The sequence below is a fragment of the Panthera tigris genome, chromosome A1 (assembly GCF_018350195.1).
Source record: "Panthera tigris isolate Pti1 chromosome A1, P.tigris_Pti1_mat1.1, whole genome shotgun sequence".
Taxonomy (NCBI): domain Eukaryota; kingdom Metazoa; phylum Chordata; class Mammalia; order Carnivora; family Felidae; genus Panthera; species Panthera tigris.
This window is the reverse complement of record NC_056660.1, coordinates 136,140,983-136,160,600: the sequence shown is the minus strand read 5'-3', so window position 1 is coordinate 136,160,600 and position 19,618 is coordinate 136,140,983. Positions and strand designations below refer to the sequence as shown.

The window sequence follows — 19,618 nt, the reverse complement described above, 5'->3', positions numbered from 1 at the left end:
AAGAAAGATAACAGATTTGGTAAACTACTGGTTTATAGTATAAAATATCTACACATTATTTAGAGTAAATATAGTAGGCTGATTGATGGAACCAATCAAGTGTACCAGAGAATGTTTTGTAGAAATGACCTGTGTAATTCTTTAAAAATACGATTTTGAAGTGTATTCAAGATGCCAAAATGGTACCACATTTTACAAGCATTACAGATTTTTTCAAATGAAGATTATATCATTTAATTATTACTTTGGGTTGGAATTAGTTAGGAAGGCTGGTGGGTTAATACGATGGCAGAACAAAGAGCTGAATATACCATTATCCAAATCTGTGAATTTTTGAGATATTCATGAAAATACACAAGACCAGAAAAACTGGCCATGGTGAATTAAAGGAAAGAAATGGCCATACGCTGGAAGGTAGAGAAGAGGGGTTCAGTGGGGGCAAGAAGAGGTGTATCGATAGGAATTGAAATACACATTCTTAAATGCTCTAGAGCATACACTCCACCTCAGGAAAACCATACATACATTAACAATAGCTAACATTTATAGAGCACTTAATATGTCCCAGCTACTCTTCCAATGCTTTACATGATAGCCACCAAATTTTCAAAACTTCTCTACAGCACAGGTTTATAGAGAAAACTGAGGCACAGAGAACTTGAGCACGAGACGGAACCTGTATTTGAATTTGGGCACTCCCACCTCCTGAGCCCCCACCCTTCACCATTCTGCTGGACTCAAAGAAGGCTGGAAAAGCTCTGACTCTCTCTTCACATATCTGCCCCTAAGCCTACAACGCGAAGACCAGAAAAAGAGCTCTGAGTCCCTTATTGAAGGGAAACGGATACCTCCCTTCCCACCGCTCCCAGCTTCTCCAGCTCCTCGCCTTCAAAACCCAGCAGAGACTGGGCTACAGAATTCCCACCCAGCATTACCACCTAAGCCCAATGGTTTCTCAGGAAACACACTGGCCAACAGAAGTAGGAAGAACCCAGAGAGCAGCACACGCTGGTGTGTGGTCTCTGTATCTTATTTGTATAAAGAAGTATCTCAGGTCCCGCTAATTCTCTGTCAGAGGCAGAAGCTCTGACAGTGAGCACAATCTCTTCCCAGGCCAGCAAACAAATGACCGCTGGACCAGGGACATAGGCTGGGTCTGGGCCGGGGATACGCACCTGAAACAGGCTTAGAGGTTCTAAGTATGAAGAGGTGAAACTGACAGTACCCAAGTGGGCAGTGAGAATCACTAAGGAGTCCCTACAAGCCTGTTAGCAACTGCAGAGTCCGGACAGACCTCTCCCTGTACAAGAAGGAGAAAACAAATAGAAAAATGGGGCCTCTGAAAAGATTCTGCAGCACAAGAAAAAACTGAGCACTGTCTTGAGGCTTCATGGAAAACCCTATCTCTAAAAAAGACTTTCTACAGGGAACAAGAGAAATTTTTAGAAAAATGATACTTGGTATCCACAAATGATGGCAGACACAGTCTCTATGAGATGACAGAGAACAATGAAAACAGACTGGGCTGAATCACAGGCAGAGATTCAAAAAGAAGCCAGAGGAATCAACAAAAGAATTGCAAGAAAGACCAAATGCAATAGCAGAATGAAATCTGCATCCAAGGAAGTAAAGAGCAGAATGCCCACTGCAGAATATTGACAGTGATGTACAAAACACACGTGTGGGAAAAGATCAAAGAGAAAATGATGAGACAGAGGACGAGTATAAAAACAAGATATATTGTAAGAATTATACATATTCTTAAGGCTGAAATCAGAACAGTAACAGAAACAATGAAAAGGATAAATGCGAAAAGAACTTTGCTACTTGAAAAAGACTGAAGTCTGAAGACTGAAAAAGTTCAGACCATTTCACCCATGCTGGGTGAAACATACTTGTAGCTCAAGATTTCTTTACAACATATTTTAATTTCAGGTAGAGTCAGGAGAGTAGCAAAGATTTGGGAGTACACCAATGACTGAGAAAGTTAATCTGCCTGCAACTGAATTTTTAAACACCTCCATAATAAATCCTATAAAGAACAAGAAAATCTGTTCTGTATTGGAGTTAATGGTGAAGGCAGGTTTTGTTTTTTTCCAATAAGAGGCACTGGTCTCATATAACACATGGGTTATTTGCTTCAGTCATACCTTACAAGCTACAAGAAAAGTATTCTTATATGCAAACATTGAGATGTTTTATCATCAACTAGGACCAAGAAATACCAGTTAACATGGAAGAGAAGAAGCAGACACTTCAGTCTGAATGAAAGAAACATCAGTAAGAGATGACTGGCCTAACAGAGCCTTGACAACCACCAAGTATCCCTGCAGGAGCACAGGGAAGATGCTGGGAAAAAGATACTGAACTTCTAAGCGCCATGGACATGAGGTATATTCCAGAGGGACACAGGAACCATAATTAAGTTACAATACAAACCTTCGAATTCTGATCCAGAAATGTTGGTTACTTCACTTCTCTATCATCAGGATGTTTGCAGCATTAGCCCATGCTTTTTAAGAGGCCAATGAATACTCAGTCTTCCTTTACTTTCTTTCTTGACTCAGAGCAAAGTGGTACAACCTTTACAAGAATGTCTGTATCTTCACAGAAATCTCTTTAAATCATGTCTATGTAATCATTCCTGTTTCCTAAGAAATATACTATTGTAACTTCACATTGAGCTCTGTGAAATTCAAGAAATATCTGTATACCCTCGAACCTATAACACCAGGCAGAATTGCTAATGCATTAAAAGGGAAACATAAATACAGTGTACCATGTCTTAAATGTAAAATAAAAAGCATTCATCCCAAATCCCAAATTTAAAGTTCTCTCACTTCTCCCGTCCTAGATCAGTTTCCTCTTTACATCCTTATATAGCACCATATTCTCTTCCCTGGTACTTAGCACAGATGGCAATACATATCTGTACGACCATTTGATTGATGTCAACCTCCTTACCTTGAGCGTGAGCTCCTTGAGAGACCAGGTACAAACTGTGGTTATATTTGTTTTGCTTATTTCATACCATACCAGAATCTATAAGAGAAGCAATATATATCTGTACAAAGAATAGACTGAGTGTACATATTTTCACTCACTGCTAAGCCAAGCAGATCGCTGCATCCTAAGAACTCCAAAGCACTTTATATAAATAACACAGCTTGACTTTACACATTAGCTGCGCTTATCAACTTGATATGCAAGCCATTTTTTAAATACCTGAATGGCTTTTTTCACTACGGGTTAATATTCTATCACAGAATATTAAACACAATACAAAAGAAACTTAGAGATAATAAAACTTAAATTCATAAATGCTAAGTATTTTGTCCATAATAATCCAAATCTATTTAGCAGCAGAGGTGGGATTAGAACACAGATTTTCCACTCCTCATCCCCATACTCCAGTTGTTCTGTCCTTTGCTTCTCTAGACATTGGCTCTTAACCAGAGCTTCTCAAGTGCCAAGACTTTGAAAATAATTGGTAGTTTGTAAATAAACATTTTGCCACACATCAATGTTTAAAGGAAATCTACAATAAAGAAACTGTTTGCAATACAAATAATCAGTGCAAATTTTCAGGCTTCTTATGCAGCTTGTTTTTCAAACCAAGGAGCTAAATATAGTTTTTCACCTCATCATTCATTGTCATACAAGTTCTAGGCCAGTACTAGGAGCCAGGCACGGTTCTAAGGCTCTTTAGCAAGGGACATCAGCCTAAGGCCTCCTTAGTTCTATGGTTATGAGACAATTGTGTTCCTTCCCTCTTACCATTCAATTACAATTGGGAAAAAGTCATTCCTGGAAAGTAAAGTGCCAAAAGATTTAAAAAATCTAGTCCTATGACTACTTGATTCAAGCTCTTTGGTCTTTAATCTTCTCATTCTCAGACCTACTCAAAGTAGGTTTTTGTTTGATTGGTTGTTTTTTCTTTTCCTTCCTTTTAAATTGTAAGTTGGAACTTTGGGGGGGTGGGGGTGGAAAAGAGAACTAATTTCATATTTTTGATGAGTCTGCTTATCAAGCATAGGAAACCCATTTGCCGGCTAAAGGATTCCAGCAACAGAAATTTCTATCTGATGATGGAATCATATTTCTAAATGACCTCGGACTGAGTCAATTTGCCAAATTATTTTCCGTGTATTTATATGCTGGAATGTTATTCCAAAGGCTCCAAATAGTCTCTGTTCTATGTATAAAATAAGAAAACAAAAATGAGACACAGCATAATATGTGTAACTAATAGATAATGTAATGCTCCTTCTAAAAAGCAGACAACCATCTCATTAGATGTTTTAAAATAATCTGGGGGTGCGTGGGTGACTCAGTTGGTTAAGCGTCCAACTTTGGCTCAGGTCATGGTCTCATAGCTTGTGGGTTCGAGCCTGCGTTGGGCTCTGTGCTGACAGCTCAGAACCTGGAGCCTGCTTCGGATTCTGTGTCTCCCTCTCTCTCTGCCTCTCTCTCTCTCTCTCAAAAATAAATAAACACTAAAAAAATGTTTTTAAATAAAATAACCCAAACCAGCATTATTTGTAGAAAAGAAAGCTGCAATTGGAGTGCAGAGGGCAAATTAGGAAAAAGGGAAGAAGAAGAGAAGAGAAGCAGGCAGGAAATAGGTGACATTAAGTGGAGGGAAAAAGGCATGCATGAGTGATCCAAACGAGAAAACAATGGAAGGAAAGAAGGTGAACCCACAAGAAATGTCACTTTTTCATCAACAGATATGGACTTGGATGCTCTAATGCTTCTTTAAATGAAAAGGATGTTTTTGAAGTAATATAAAAACAAAAGCATCCACACACATACAATTCTATACATGTGTGCAAGGGTGCATGCAATTTTAGCCATAAAACCTTTCTACTTCTAGGATCTACAGCTATTCTAGACAATCTGAAAGCATGAGCGATCGAGACGCCTTTAAAAATACTCTCACTTCTCATTTCTTTTACCGCTTGGTTGGGATTTTGTGTTTGTTAGCTCATCAGGAAGGCGATGGAGCAAGGGAGAAGACAATTATCTATTTTAGAAACTATGTTTTCATATACAAGAGAGAGAGGAAGTAGGCAGGAAAAATGGTTGGGACTTAAGAGTGGGATGCACCAGTTGTATATAAAACAGGACAACGTAAATGCAGCTGGCTAATACATATGTTGCAACCTCTGAGATTTTTTTTTTTTTTTTTAAGCTACCTGGACAACTGCCATTGTCTGTTTCTCTACAGCAGCTCTAGGTCCTTTTGCAATATCTAGAACCAATGACTCTTTTTCTAAAGCAGTGTAATAGTCAGGGAGATCTGTTGTCCTACACAGAAATAAAATCATATCCATATGGACGTGGCCATTTGGCCAACTCCGTACAAATGGTTTGCTCACTAATATTTCAGTAATAAGAACTCACTTCTCATCAGCAAACTCCCACACGGACAGCGTAGTGACCATTAGTATTAACAATAAGGATCTGAGGCACAGAGGACTTTCCTCCTGAATCGTCCGAGGAAGGCTCAGTTAGATTATTCTAAGTTTGGGTTCCACAGGGTGGGGGAAAGTGCATTCTTCCGTGTGAGTGAACCTCCCTTGGTTGCATTTCAATCAAATGCCAATATCTGAGTGCAATGACTCTTGTAAAAGCTATCTTTGAAAATACCACGCTATTTTGGAGGAAAAATGAATTACAGATTTCTAAGGGGATGTGTTGTAAGAAAATCCTAGGCTATCATATAAATTTGTTTTAGAAATTCTAAATGTATCCTAGATAAGTTTAAGGCATTCATTTAACAGAAAGGAGTGTATCACTGGATTCTAAAACTTAAAATAATAATAATCACACACGGAATTATTGGCAACTCTCTGTTAACTAGAACACTTGATGAACCAAACCACCATTCTTCTCATCCACAGAGAGAATTTCATTAATTTGTTGTTGTACATATTTTATTTCATTCAGATTTTAGAATACTCTGTAAGACTTATTATAAAAATAATATCAGTAGGTTCTAGTGAGCGATTTAAACTTTTGGCAAACATGATCACATTAGGAATAACACAAATTGAAATTATTACCTAAAAGGTGTTAGATACCTTTTGATGCACCAACATAAAAATCACTTTTCCTTCCGTATAATCATGGCTTCCTGATAATCATTACCTGCATACAAGTTGTTCACTGTCAGTAATGATTTGTTTTGAGCTTTGCTTCCCGAGGGCATTCATATCTACATGTACTGACTTGTTAGATTACGTTGTGCTAATTGATGGGTCACATGACAAGATATGCATAGCTGATCATGCTTATTAAAATGCAGGCCATTCTCAATTGTCCATAACAAATGATGTCCCTGGCACTTTTAACACACTCAACTGACAGATGAACTCATGAGGTTCAATCTTTAGCCTCCTTCCAAAGATCTGTGAGTAAGTAGCTAATCTAAGGCTTAATGGAGTAGCAAACATCGATGTGGAAATTCTCATTTTAATGGGGGAAAAATGTGGTTATTTACAGTTTGGCATTATGTAGATAAAACACTCATGAATTTGACTTTTGAGATACTTTCAATGCAGGTGTTTGGCATTGTGCAAACATGTTTAAGTTTTGTCTTATTTGGTTTGTCTGCGAGGTAAAGACAGATGGGAAAAGTCAAGGGCCAAGAATTCCCACTGGGAAATCAGCCTAAGTGTCATAAAGCTGTGCATCTTCCCCTAAAATTAATCCTAGCAGATGGGACAGGCAGATTTGCTAAACTAAATTCTTTCATTGATATTTTAAAAGCTGGATTAAAAACTATTTTAAGCTAAACAGAGAATAGGACAAATTCTCTTCCACACGTCAGTGATGAGGCAATTTAGTAAAAATTCAAGGAAACACGGAATAAAAAAACTGGAAGGGACTCCGAGATCATTTAGTTCTTCCTCTCCCAAATTGTGTTCTACAGAAATCTAGATCCCTGAGAAAGAGTGGTGGTCAAAGGGACTAATCAAACAGGTTAAGGAAATGTGTGGTTATATAAAACTAAACAAGTTTATTTACATAGAGCTACATACTTTATGACTCCTGAAAAATCAGATCTCGCATGTCATGGTTCCCAGACTTATCTCACATGGACTTCTTCTCCACTGACCATCTATTGTTTTACACAACTCACAGCTGCCGGAAGGAAGTTCCAGAGACCCTCATCGAGTCTAATCCCTTTATGGTGCAAAAGAGGAAAGCCTTCACAGCAACTTTGCAGGGGGCTACTTGAGTACTATTAGTAGTCTCAGGTGCCTCAGAGCTGCAACATGAGGTCAGGCTTTGAGGTCAGGGGAAGGGAAAGTGCTGGGGAACAGCTCACAACACATACTTCACTGCTTCCCTGGATAGAGGAACAACTGAATCAGGTGCTTTCCATCTCCAAAGTGTCCATTCTAGCCTTTGGGCAGTCAACCAATTACTACACATTTATTTTCATAAAATGTTTCATTTCATGGTCTCTCCCACGTGTCTCCAGAGTCTACCAATGGACAATTTTTCAGCGCTCAAAGATGGAGACAATCTTAATATCAAGCCCATACATTCAGTTCAGCAGTTTTGTTCTCACAGGCTTTCAGAGGAGGTGTAAAGAGCCATTCAATCTTTTCATAAATTAAAGAGCTTAACCCATACTAGGGACCAATTCAGTTTGGGTTGAAATTCCTTGATCACAAAGAGAAGGCTGTACATTAGGTCTGTTGTGTTTGTGCCTCTATTTGTATAGGTAATATGATTTTGTGCATATTGTTATGCATGTGTATGTTTTTAAACAGCCTGAACAAACAATTTACGGAAGGATTCTCCTGCAAAATTCTCATTTGACACAGACTATACACTGACCTGTTCTGTTAGTTATCTTATTTCCACGTTTAGTTGTAAATAACTCTCAGGCCAGGATTACTTATACATCTTCTTAGGGCCTGCAGAGCCAAGAACTGAAACCGTGTCTAACTGCAGGAACTACTACATAAATACGTAATGACAGACTGCTCAAAATAGGGCACCTTCTAAAACGATATACCATAGACTGTGAAAAGATGATCTTCCTTCCAATGGATTGGACTATGATCAGGAATCCCTCCCTGCCTCCTTTCCTTCCCACATCCCTCTAGCGCTTGGTCACAAACATGAAAAAGGGAGGAGCTCCATCAAACGGCTTTCACACCTGTTTCTTTGGCCTTTAACAGACGTCAAAACCCCAGGAGAGTTTAGAAGGCAGAAAACAACTGCTCCAAGTGGCTGAGGGACCCTGCACCCAGAAAACGTTGGCTTGGGCTGCAGAATGTAGGCCGTCTTCAGGTTTACCGCTATCGAGTTACCTTGCTCAAATGTGACAGTGGCATCGACTGACATTTCAGGAACCAAAAAGCAACATCTATATGCAACATTGATATGTCCTTGGGGCAAGGTAGGCTGGGAAAGTGGTGCTCCCTCTGGGCAGCAGTCCTTCCTTCCCTAGACTATCCTTGTGAGACGCCAACAAGGAAGCTGTGAATCGGGTCCAAAATGCTCAATTGTGGCTCATTTACTGATAGCCTCCAGTGATAACCTGTTTGATTAAGAAAGAAAGGGCTGGTAAAGGGCAGCCTTGGAGGGGCCCCCGGGTGGCTCAGTCGGTGGAGTGTCCGACTTCGGCTCAGGTCATGATCTCACTGTTTGTGAGTTCGAACCCCACATTGGGCTCTGTGCTGGCAGCCTGGAGCCTGCTTCCGATTCTGTGTCTCCCTCTCTCCGCTCATGCTCTGTGTCTCAAAGATGAATAAATGTTAAAAAAAATTTTTTAAAAAGGGCAGGCTTGGAGAATTTGCCAAACCAAGGCAGTGTTCGAGTGGTTCACAGTGTATCTGAACCCCCTCAGGAAATTAATCCCGCAGGGCAATTTTTAGAGGCAACCTCAGGTGGAGTGTTTAAAATGAGGTGTGGTACTGCCGCAGGAAGGAGACATCCGGTGAAACCCCGGCTGCCCTGGGCTCGGAGTGGTTGTTTTTAATTAGATAATTTTATGTTTAAATCACATTTGTAGCCTCTTGTTGCGTTTCGTGTCAGCAGACCGCTCGGCGGTCGACCCGTAGGCAGGTCTTTACCATCGGCTGGAACACTGTGTAAAATAACATTATTTTTGTCTTGTGTTTATGTTAATTTCTACGGTCCCTGTGGTCCCTTTTTGAGTGTGCTTCCCCAGAGGCGCTTCTTACTTTCTCACATTTCTCTAGGACCAAGGCAATCTGACTTCACAGGCAATAGAAATTACCCTTAGACCACAGAGAGAAAACAAAAGGCGTAAGCCCTGGAGTATGATGTTTGAGGATACTTGATGGTTGCCTGGGTAACGTTTAATTAGCTCCGGGTTGTGGCTGGGGCTGGGGGTGCTGGTACCTGGGTAACCTTTGTCATTATGACTGAATCTGCGGCTGAACAAACCGCAATGCTTGTTATGATCTCCATTCTTACCCCTTGTCTTCCGGAGGAATTGGGAGTAAAACTCCTTTTTCCCTCTCCTCTTTCTCTCTTTCTCTCTGCATGTGTCTCTGTCTCCCTCACACACGCAGTTTGTAAACTAAGAACACACCCTTTGTTAGTGTTTTTTAAAGCTGGGAATGACTTATTTTCCCAAGTAAATCACAAACAGTGGGATACCTCATTCTCCCAAACATCCCTTCACAATTTCATGCTTCTTGATTAGCACTCAAAAATACGACTTGATTTATTTAAGAAATCTATTAGTTTATACTTGATTCCTCATCTCCCACCATTATTTCCAGCATACGTCCGTGTCGGCTGAACAAAATGCCCCAGAGAGAAAACGCAAAATCAGGCAATCAAAAGTAAAGGGACTGGAGTTGCTTGGTGGTTTGAGGACATTTTGCTGCTTTAAAAACAACAACAACTACAAAAACAACAACAACAACAAATCAACAACAATAATAAAACTCTGCTAGCAAAAATCATGGGCTTTCTTTGCTCACTGGAAATGAAGACAAAAGCACTGACGTTCAGCGTTAGATGCTGTCCTTGGTTGGCAATGTTAACAGCTGCTCTGAAATCCACTTAGTTGGATTTAATGGCGGTTATTGACATTCCCCAAAATGGCTACTGGGCCCAGGCAGCCAATTTTCTGCCACCTTCCTGCCTATGCATATCTGTGTTGAGTGGTTTCACAGTGCCCATTAGAAACCGCTTCAAAACCATTATAGTCGGCAGAGTAAAACATCCCTTTTACTCTAAAAAAAAATGTGAGATGAATAGGTATTTCCAGGGTGGTCTGAATGAGCCATCATTAAGAACCCTGAGGAATAAAGGCACATGAACACGGCAATCAAACACCATTTTACTCCTCTCTGTTGGCCACACTTCCACCAGAAAAAAAAGCACACTAGCGTGTGAGGATATGCGGACATAAAGCATCCCCAAATTGCAAAGTTGAGCCAAATACACACCTTGCAGGAGTTACCTTGCGTTGCATACACTACAAAACTCCAGTTCTTCACAGAAAGTTTGACCCTTTCACTGTTTCAAATAAATGCAGGTAGGGGTGACCAGGCAATTTGATGCTCCACGCTCTGGGCGCTCTGGGCTACGTGTGAATGGGAGCAGTGGAGCGGGAGCTGGCAGCAGGAGGAGCTGCCAATTCCCCACCAACCACAACGGGGTGGGAAGGCCGAGGGCAGGGGGCAAGTGGGAGAAAGCCCAGTGGTTTGCATTAAAATGGGAGTTCCCTTCCCAGGCACCACACATTGACCTCAATGGATGTTAAACAGAGGTCTGGTTGCTTCAACAAAATAAGACTCTCTGCGGTTTTCTTCTCATACCACAGTTCCTCCCATAACCTTGGATGATGGTACCATGAGAAAAGACAAGCCCTGCAGGCATGTGGGCAAGTGCCTGTACCTATGTGTGTGCAATGTGAAAGAGAGAGAAAAGGAAGATGAAGAATTTGCTTTCCCTCTGAAAACACAGGTTCCCTGAGGGTTAAGTCAGCCTCTTGAATACAACTAAATACGTATATCTGTGTGCTTTATTGTTTAAAGGTTGGAAGCTGGGCTGAAAACCCATTCATTACTCATTGTCATAGAGCAGTTGACGCATTCTAGGCACATACAATTAAGCTATAATTCTGTACAACGACAGACTAAACATACAAGTCTAGACTGAGTAAGAAGGCAACTAAAAATATTCTCAGACCTGTTCTAAGAGCATTTTAGCATTTTCTTATCATTCTCCTGGCAAATATTGTTAAAACCCTGCCTCATTAATGTCAAAGGGAGTAGAGGATTCGCATGACTTAAATTCAAAAGGCTTGATTTTAATTCTCCATCAGAAACCAATCTAGAGGGCAGATATTTTTAGCAGTCACAAGCAGCACAAATCTAAGGATGCTCAGCCACGGTTTGTCTTCCAGAGAGAAGGTTCTTAAGCAGAACCACCCAAACACATCTGCATGAAGATCTTTGGGATCTTGGGATCGAGGAATTATAAAACTACTGACAAAACGTAAATATGCCAAGGTCTCGCTACGTATCCAATTGACTAAGAATATAAACCACCAGAAATCTCAGCTTCTTAAAACTGGCAAAGGCTATGGTCACTTGTTGATTGGAGAGGGTAGGAGAGAGAACCAAGTAGTAGAATGGAGGGGAAGGAGTTACCAACAGATGGGTTATCACAGCAAGAAAGCACACTAGTGTCCCCACCCACATCAGCCTCTTGGCATTAACACCAAGACCCTTTAACAAATGGTCCCCAGTGCTGCCCAAAGGTTCTGTGATGCCAGCACCTTCACGGATTGCCTCCCTTTTGCTCTCGTGCTCAAAGGACCTTCCTAAACTCAGTCCTACAATGTTACTGCCCCTGACCCATAACCAGCAGTTATGTGTCTTCTGATAAGCCTAAGGCAAGTGTTTCTCTGAGAAACATCTTTGATAAAAATTTTAATATTATTACAAAAGGGAGCCGCTATCTCGGGCCAGTTTTTCCCACAGATAATAATAATCAGCAAATACACAACGCAAATAGACTTTCAACAAAAGAGACAATTTTAACACTAGTTTACATTTTACCATGTGACAAGCACTGTTTCAAGATCTTCACACGCATTAACTCATTTGATCCTCGTGAAGATTCTAGGAGGTAGAAGTGACTGTCCCTGTTTTACAGACATTTAAACTAAGGCTTAGAATGATTAAATAACTTGCCCAAGATCCTACAGCAAATAAATGTCAGAGCTAGGATCAAAACGGGTAGGTTAGGGGCTCCTGGGTGGCTCAGTCAGTTAAGCGTCAAACCCTTAGTTTCGGCTCAAATCATGACCTCACAGTTCTTGTGAGTTTAAGCCCTGCATCAGGCTCTGCACTGACAGTATAGAGCCTGCTTGGGATTCTCTCTCTCCCCCTCTCCACCCCTCCCCTGCTCACGCATCATGCATTCTCTCTCTCTCTCTCTCTCTCTCTCTCTCAAAATGAATAAATAAACTTAAAAAAAAAAAAATTCAGGTACGTTAGCTCCAGGATCTCTACTTTTAATCATTATGCTATGTTGCTGGTATGAATTTTGGTTATCAAGTTTTTAAAATTATTTTAACAGGCAGATAAGAGTGGCAAATGATGGGGGGAAAATTGAAATTAATTTTCAGTCTGGTGTCCCTTGCCCTGGGATGAAGTACTTTTTTTTTTTTTTAAGTTTTTTAGTTTTATTTTTATTTATTTTGAGAGAAAGATAGAGCCAAGTGGAGGAGGGGCAGAAAGAAAGGAAGACAGAAACCCAAGCAGGCTATGCACTGTCACTGTCGTAGCCTTGAACTCGACAACTGCGAAATCGTGACCTGAGCCAAAATGAAAGAGTTGGATGCTTAACTGAGTGAGTCCCCCAGGCACCCTTCATTTGCCATTTTAAAATGATGTCTTTCTAACACAGATAATTATGAGGCACTTCTTGTAACCCCTAGGAGATATCCTCCTCTGTTATTACAAGAGATCGAAAGTAACATTAGGCAGGGAAGCAAATAAGAATAGAGAGTGAAGTAAATTCTATACAGCACGGTTGACCTAGCTACTCTTGTGGGGACTTACAAAAATGATTCTCACTCAACGTGATCAAGGTACAAAACACATGCCATAATATATAAATAAAACTTTTTTGATAGTATTTGAACTGATAAATATAAGGAAACAAGACATTTCCTCTATTTTGAAAAGACTCAGTTATTGGACTTGACTTGAGCAAAAGACTGGAGAGCATTCATGATGGACCACCTAACCTTTTCTCTCAAGATAACTAGTCTTGCTTGACCCTAGCTTAGATGTGGCCAAGAATGGTCTTACAACAGGGTGAGGCAGCAGACCTGCCCAGGGCACACAGCAGAGGTTTACTGAATGTTCTTTTAGGCAAGTCAATGCTACAACACGTTCCAGAGGGTAAAAGATGATCCAGATGACCGATCATTCTGAGAATTATAGTGTGTCAGAGTGGGGGAGAGCTTAGGGATCCCAGTACACAGCTTCAGGGATCCCAGGGAGCCACCAGCTCACCATTCGTACCGCATGACCCCCACCTTGTACAGAGAAAGCACTCACATTTCAGACTCCTGTTCAAAGGGTATTTGTTCAAGATGACTAAATCTTTCAGACTGGTCTTGAATGAGACCTGCAGTCTTAGAGTTAGCCAAACTGAATCTCAAAATCATATTTAAAAACAAATACAAGGGTTAAACTAGTCCCAGAGAATAAACGAGGCTGTGCCACCTGCATGATCTGTTAGCTGCATTGGAGGCTATCACCAGTCTTTCATGAGTCATCTCCAATCCTTAAAAACAACAACAGAGGCATAACATGACTGTAAAATAGGTAAGAGCAACCCTAGCTCCCAATCTATTTGTGTCAGGGAAGACAACGAACGTTCCACTGTAACTCTGCTAGCCTAAAAAAATACCAGACCAGGAGTGCCTGGGTGGCTCAGCTGGTTAAGCGCCCGACTTTGGCTCAGGTCGTGATCTCAAGGTCCGTGGGTTCGAGCCCCGCATTGGGCTCTGTGCTCACAGCTCAGAGCCTGGAGCCTGCTTCGGATTCTGTGTCTCCTTCTCTCTCTCTGCCCCTCCCCCACTCGTGCTCTGTCTCTCTCTGTCCCTCTGTCTCTCTCTCTCTCTCAAAAATAAATTAAAAAAATAAATAAAATAAAAAACCGTTTGGAATTGGTACAGCGCACTGGAGGTTATGCTAGTCCGCATGTGACTGCTGGATGCCTCCTCTCCCACAAGTAAAATAGTGACTCTGTTGGTTTTGTTCATCACTTTGTTCACCCACCCTGACCCCAGAGTGCCTGGCACCTTGCAGGTGCTATTTAAGTACTTTGTAACTGACTGAATGGCTTTATTCTTTTAATGAACCCACGCTTCATCGTGTGCCTTGACTCTAGGTTAACTTAGAATCTTGAAACTAAAGGAAGAGGTGCAGCTGGCTCCATTTTAGGAGGCCTGAGGTACATATATTAGCTTCTCCAGAATTTCAGGGAGTAGGGAAGAGACCACCAGACTGGGACCCACTTAAAAACAGACTTCAAATTTCCCCTCAAAGCTTTCTAGTTTGTTCAGGAAAAGCTAAGGGCTTCACTGGGTCTAAGCCAAGCATCATCCTGTGATGTCTACTCACCCCAATTTGGCATCTGTGTCCTCTAACATAACGTCTCTTCTCTCTAAAACACACTTACCTGAAAATGAATCTGACATGTGCTTTCACCATCTATTATAGTCTTGGTTAAACACCTTCAAGCCACTCTGAATGCTCTCCACACAAGGGCAATACTCCAGTGGCTCTGTTCTAGATGTTCAGTCCTCAGTGGGGAGGCCCAGCCCTGCACCTTGCACTCTTAGGCTTAAAAGGGAAGGTCATAATACCCACCCTTTCTGGAGTCAGCAAGAATGGGAGGATTGCTACGGGTCCAGAGGCCCATCTCTAAACAGAGTGTCTAGCATAGCACTGATACAACGAGGTGGGTAACCAATCCCTACTTCAAGCATAGCAGGAAAAGGAGGGAGAACAGGGTATACTGGGCTAAAGTGGTGATTTGGAGAACCTGACCTTCCTAGTCCACAAAACTAATCTTAGATCTTTGGTCCGAAAATGGTAAATTCCTCAGCGGTTCTTGTAGCCTTTCATTTTGCAAAACACAGCTGTCATTCCACAAAGTCAATCCAAGGATGAATGAACACAATGGCAATCACATGATTTGTTTACAAAAAAAAAAAAAAAAAAAAAAAAAAAAAAAAGTGGCTTTACAAACAATCATATAAGAAAGCCAGAAACTCTACAGAGAAAAAACAAAAAGTTGCCTTTTACATTTTGAAACATACTTGTTGAAAAGGGTACTTCTCTTATTTTTATTTTTACGAAGTGTTTTTAAAAGTTACGGAGATGTGCAAGACATAAAAACACAACACAATAATGTAAGAAGGAACCATATACTATACCTTTACTTCAGCAAACCATGTGCTGTCTGATAGTCTCTGGATCTCTCTGTTTTGATCTCAAAGCAAAGTTACTTAAAAGCTGATTTTTTCACATGGCTGTGCAGCAAGTTAGCTTTTAATGAACCCGTTCCTGCTATGTTTTTCTTAGCACATTGACTCAATTCCATGCTGGAAAGCAACAATTCATTTGGACAACAGAAATGTATGGGATTTTATTCTAATCTCACACTCAAAGCGAAGAACTGGGATTGTCTCGTGGGCATGTTGCTGCAGCCAAGTGTGATTCATGGAGTGATGACATTTTACAAGTGGTTTCAACTCTTGCCATGTCCAAGGCTAATGGCATATGATGTAATCAATGGGGGGAAAAAAGACTGAGCTGCATTCCCTATTTTATATCAATGCCAATAAAATTAGCAATCATCCAACAGAATCATGCAGATAGAAAAGAGTTTTCCCCACTTTACATAAAACTTGAGTGATATCCAAGAAATAAAATGCAATACAGTTGTCTATGATAGATCAATGGCAGAGCTTTTGAGAAACACAGGTTTGGAGGTTCAGGGTCTTTATGGTCCAGCACCTCTGCTCATAATCCTCAAAGGTGACCAAGAGAGACACCTACGGGTCACTCTCACAAGAGGAAGATAAGGTGGGCGCGTCTCACTATATCCCCAGGCTTAGAGGCATAGGTCAGAGTACATCCCTAGTGAGGCAGCTGGCTCTTGGTAGCCTTTCCACATATAACAGATTTTTGTGTCCTTACCTTTACTCTGTAGAATTCTTTGCCATCTCTGAAAGAAAGGCTATTTTAACAGCAGTTTGGAATTTCAGACTCTTTTACCCGCACCAAGAAAAGTGAGTGATAATGGAATGATGAAATGATGAGGTATATTTCATTTTGAAATGGAGATGTTTCCATTTTCTAGGGAGGGAAAGAGGTTGTGGCATGGGCAGGGAGGGGCATCCAATTTACAGTCATAGATTTATTTGAATAAAGTTAATATTTAAATAGTTTGCAATCCCCTGAAGTCAGAGTGCAATGGAATAGAAAAAGAATGTACCCCAGAACTTTAAAACTTTTCACTAAGAATCTGCAAAGTTGATAAGCCACACAGTGATAACTCAGAATTGATTTTCTTAAAATGTGCTTCTGGCTAACCTCGTTGATAACAACAAATACAAAGAAATCTTTAGCAATAAGAACGTTTTTTTGATGCCCCAGGCAAAGCTTTCCAGTCATCAGCCGATCCCTGCCCACCCCACCCCCACCCCTCCCACCCCCCCACCCCAGGTCCTTTCAAAGTCTAGGCTGACTAATACTGAACCAAAGCCTCACCTGGGACTTCAGGAGAGAATCTTGCAGAGTGTCGAGACACAAAAAGTTTCAGTTCTTGGTCCAGGTTGCATTCAATCAGGTTTGTGTCCCATGATCGGATTCCTAGGGAGGAAAAGGAAGAGAATTGACAGAGTTCCAGTTAGTCACTTCAGAGCGGTTTGGAAAACATCACTGTGACATTTCTCAGGCTGTAAGGGAGGATGTGGAAACCTCTTTTCTCAAGAGCTTGCTGGCTAGCAGTGGATGCCCACAAAATGGGAGGGCCGGGGAGGTCTCTGTACCAGGCCACAAGAGAGGGGTGACTAGCAGTGTGGGTTGAACTTCTGCCCCTCATAAAACGTAAATGCAGCTTTTCTGGGAGGGTAAAGAAAACAGTTATTAGGAAAATGACAGGCTTTACTCTAGGGAGGGAATGAATAGAAAGGACAGGGAGATGGGAAGTTCTGTTGCAGTTAAGAGGCCGGGAGATAACCTCTACCTCTCCCATGGTCCCCTTGTAGGTGGCAAGAAAATGTAGAACGAGGGTGGGAAAGCGAGCATTCAAGTCCAGGCCTTTGGTTTTCAAATGGTACTTTCTGCAGTGTGCATGTGCATTCTGAGTGCACGTATGGTTTCTTTTCTTTACCCACCTCATTTTGACCTGGGTTTCCCAACTCCTACAGATCAATCCAAAACTTGCATGACCTTTCATAAGAAGACTGGATCTCAGTCTTAAGGACTTCACCTATCTGTCCCCTCCGCCATTTATTCTACCGGACAAGCTTAGCGGGGTAGTTCTTTCTTTCACAATTGTTAGTTGTACTGAATTTTCCTACCCCGAGGCAAAAACAAAGGGTGGGGGGGACAACATTTTATACTTTAGAAAAATTCTACAGAGTCGGGGGCCACGAACTGTCTATTCCATTCACTAGGCTGATAGCTGGGGTACAAGGAACTCAGACGGACTATCTCCTTCATCCCCTCTCCTCCTGTCCTTCCGAAGGGGATGACCAGAGGGGGCACGCAGAGGACACGGAAGAAGGGAGAACTGGGGAGCAAGCCAGGGAAAACTGGGAAGCCACAGAACTCTGGAATGTGTTTGTTTGTTTTTCTGTATTTTTATACTTTCCCAAATAGGTAGCTCATGGTGGAGCCATTATGGAACATCCATGATTGTACCCTTCCTGGAGCATTTTCAATTGCCAGGAACAAACCTCTGGGACAAGAGTCATCTACTGCATATCTACTAAGAGCAGGGAATTGACCCTCTAGGTAAAATACAGCAGAAGAACTATCTCTAAATAAACACGTCATTTAACCATTTTTTGCTGGTCATGAGTCATTCAAACAGACTTGGGGCAGTACGAATGGTAGTGCATTGTTTGAACACCTGTAAATCCTTAATGCTTCTCTGTATTCAGCCCCATTTATATCTTGTTCAGTCTTCTTATCTTGCAAAGAAACAAAATACATGTGTGTATATACATGCGTATACACGTGTACATATACATATGTATATGTCTTGTATATGTATAAATATATCACACAAAGATTCTGGAAACTCACTTAACTACATATTTAGACTATCTTCAGATTATACGCCGAACACCTTTCGACTCTGAGGAATATTTTCACAGATGGATGTCCACTAAATAGAGGCAGACATTTATCATACAATAAATGGGATGAATTCAGGTGTGGAAGAGTTAACATTCCTAAAGAGAGGCTAAATTATAAGGGAGAATTTTATGGGTCTCCCTGGAAACATCAACAGCCTCAGCTTGCATTTGTGCTAATGGAGTATTTAAATTTTAACAAGAAAGGCATGTTGAGATTTTGCAGATCTTTTTAGTGCAGAAATGATAAATGGGTTCTTTTTGTTTCACAGAAAGCTTGACAGGTTGAGAGGCCTGAATTCATTAGAATATTTTACTTCAATGTATACACTACATACTCGGCTAGTATGAAAAACCGTCGAGCTCCTGTCTGAGCTGCTTAATTAGTAATTGTTAAGTGGGTTCTCTTTGCTCCAGGTCTGAGCTCCACTTTGTATCCTGGCTTGTCAAGCTGGGTCACTAAGTTAATAAGGAGACATATGTATTTAAATTAAATTCATACGATTTTTCGGCCTTTGTTCTACATTATGTCCAAATTGCTACATCACTTGAATGACTTCATCTAGGTAGACGTGCTCTTACATCGTTGTTTGCCATTTTCCCTTCGGCTTCAATAAACTCGTCATGACACAAGCAATTAAATGTTTGCTTTGTACTTCATAAACTCCTAGCTGTATGATTTGTAATTTAGCAAGGGAAAAAGTACAAAACACACAAACCAGTTAGAAATTAATTTTTAAATTACACTAGGAAACAGTTGATAAAAATAATAGTTCTCATTTTTATAATGCCAATGAAAGAAAACATTTAGGGTTCTCTTTTCAAGGGAGCAATTTCCAGCCAGCCAAATTATGCCTTAACGATGCATAAGTCACTACTGCCACTTATAAAATAAAGACTACAATGGATTTGAAGGTTATTTTAATTGGAAAGGAAAATTTGGGAACAAGGCCACTTTCTATCCCAATTTTAGAAATAACGTATTTTGTAATTACTTCGTACCTTCCACTGAATAATACTAGTAAAGAGAAACAGTATTTCTCAAAGAAGGTTCATATTGCATTCAGTAGGTTTAAATATCTTCCCTCTGTGCGTAAGAGGAAGCCAACAGTGGGCCCTCTAAAGTTCATAGGACAGAAAGACATCTTTGGCTCTTGCCACATTCTTCTGTCTCCAAATTCCTGGCTGGGGGCTAGTAGGGTGCTGATCAAG

The 19,618-nt window shown here is 40.9% G+C and overlaps 1 protein-coding gene across 1 annotated transcript in view; it reads right to left on the bottom strand.

The window, feature by feature from the left end:
* Positions 1–19,618, bottom strand: part of MAP1B (microtubule associated protein 1B) — a 100,931-nt gene that overhangs the window by 75,037 nt on the left and 6,276 nt on the right. The window contains exon 2 of the mRNA XM_007079860.3: positions 16,812–16,913. Within this exon, the coding sequence (XP_007079922.1) occupies positions 16,812–16,913 (102 nt within the window). The remainder of the gene's footprint in view (positions 1–16,811; positions 16,914–19,618) is intronic.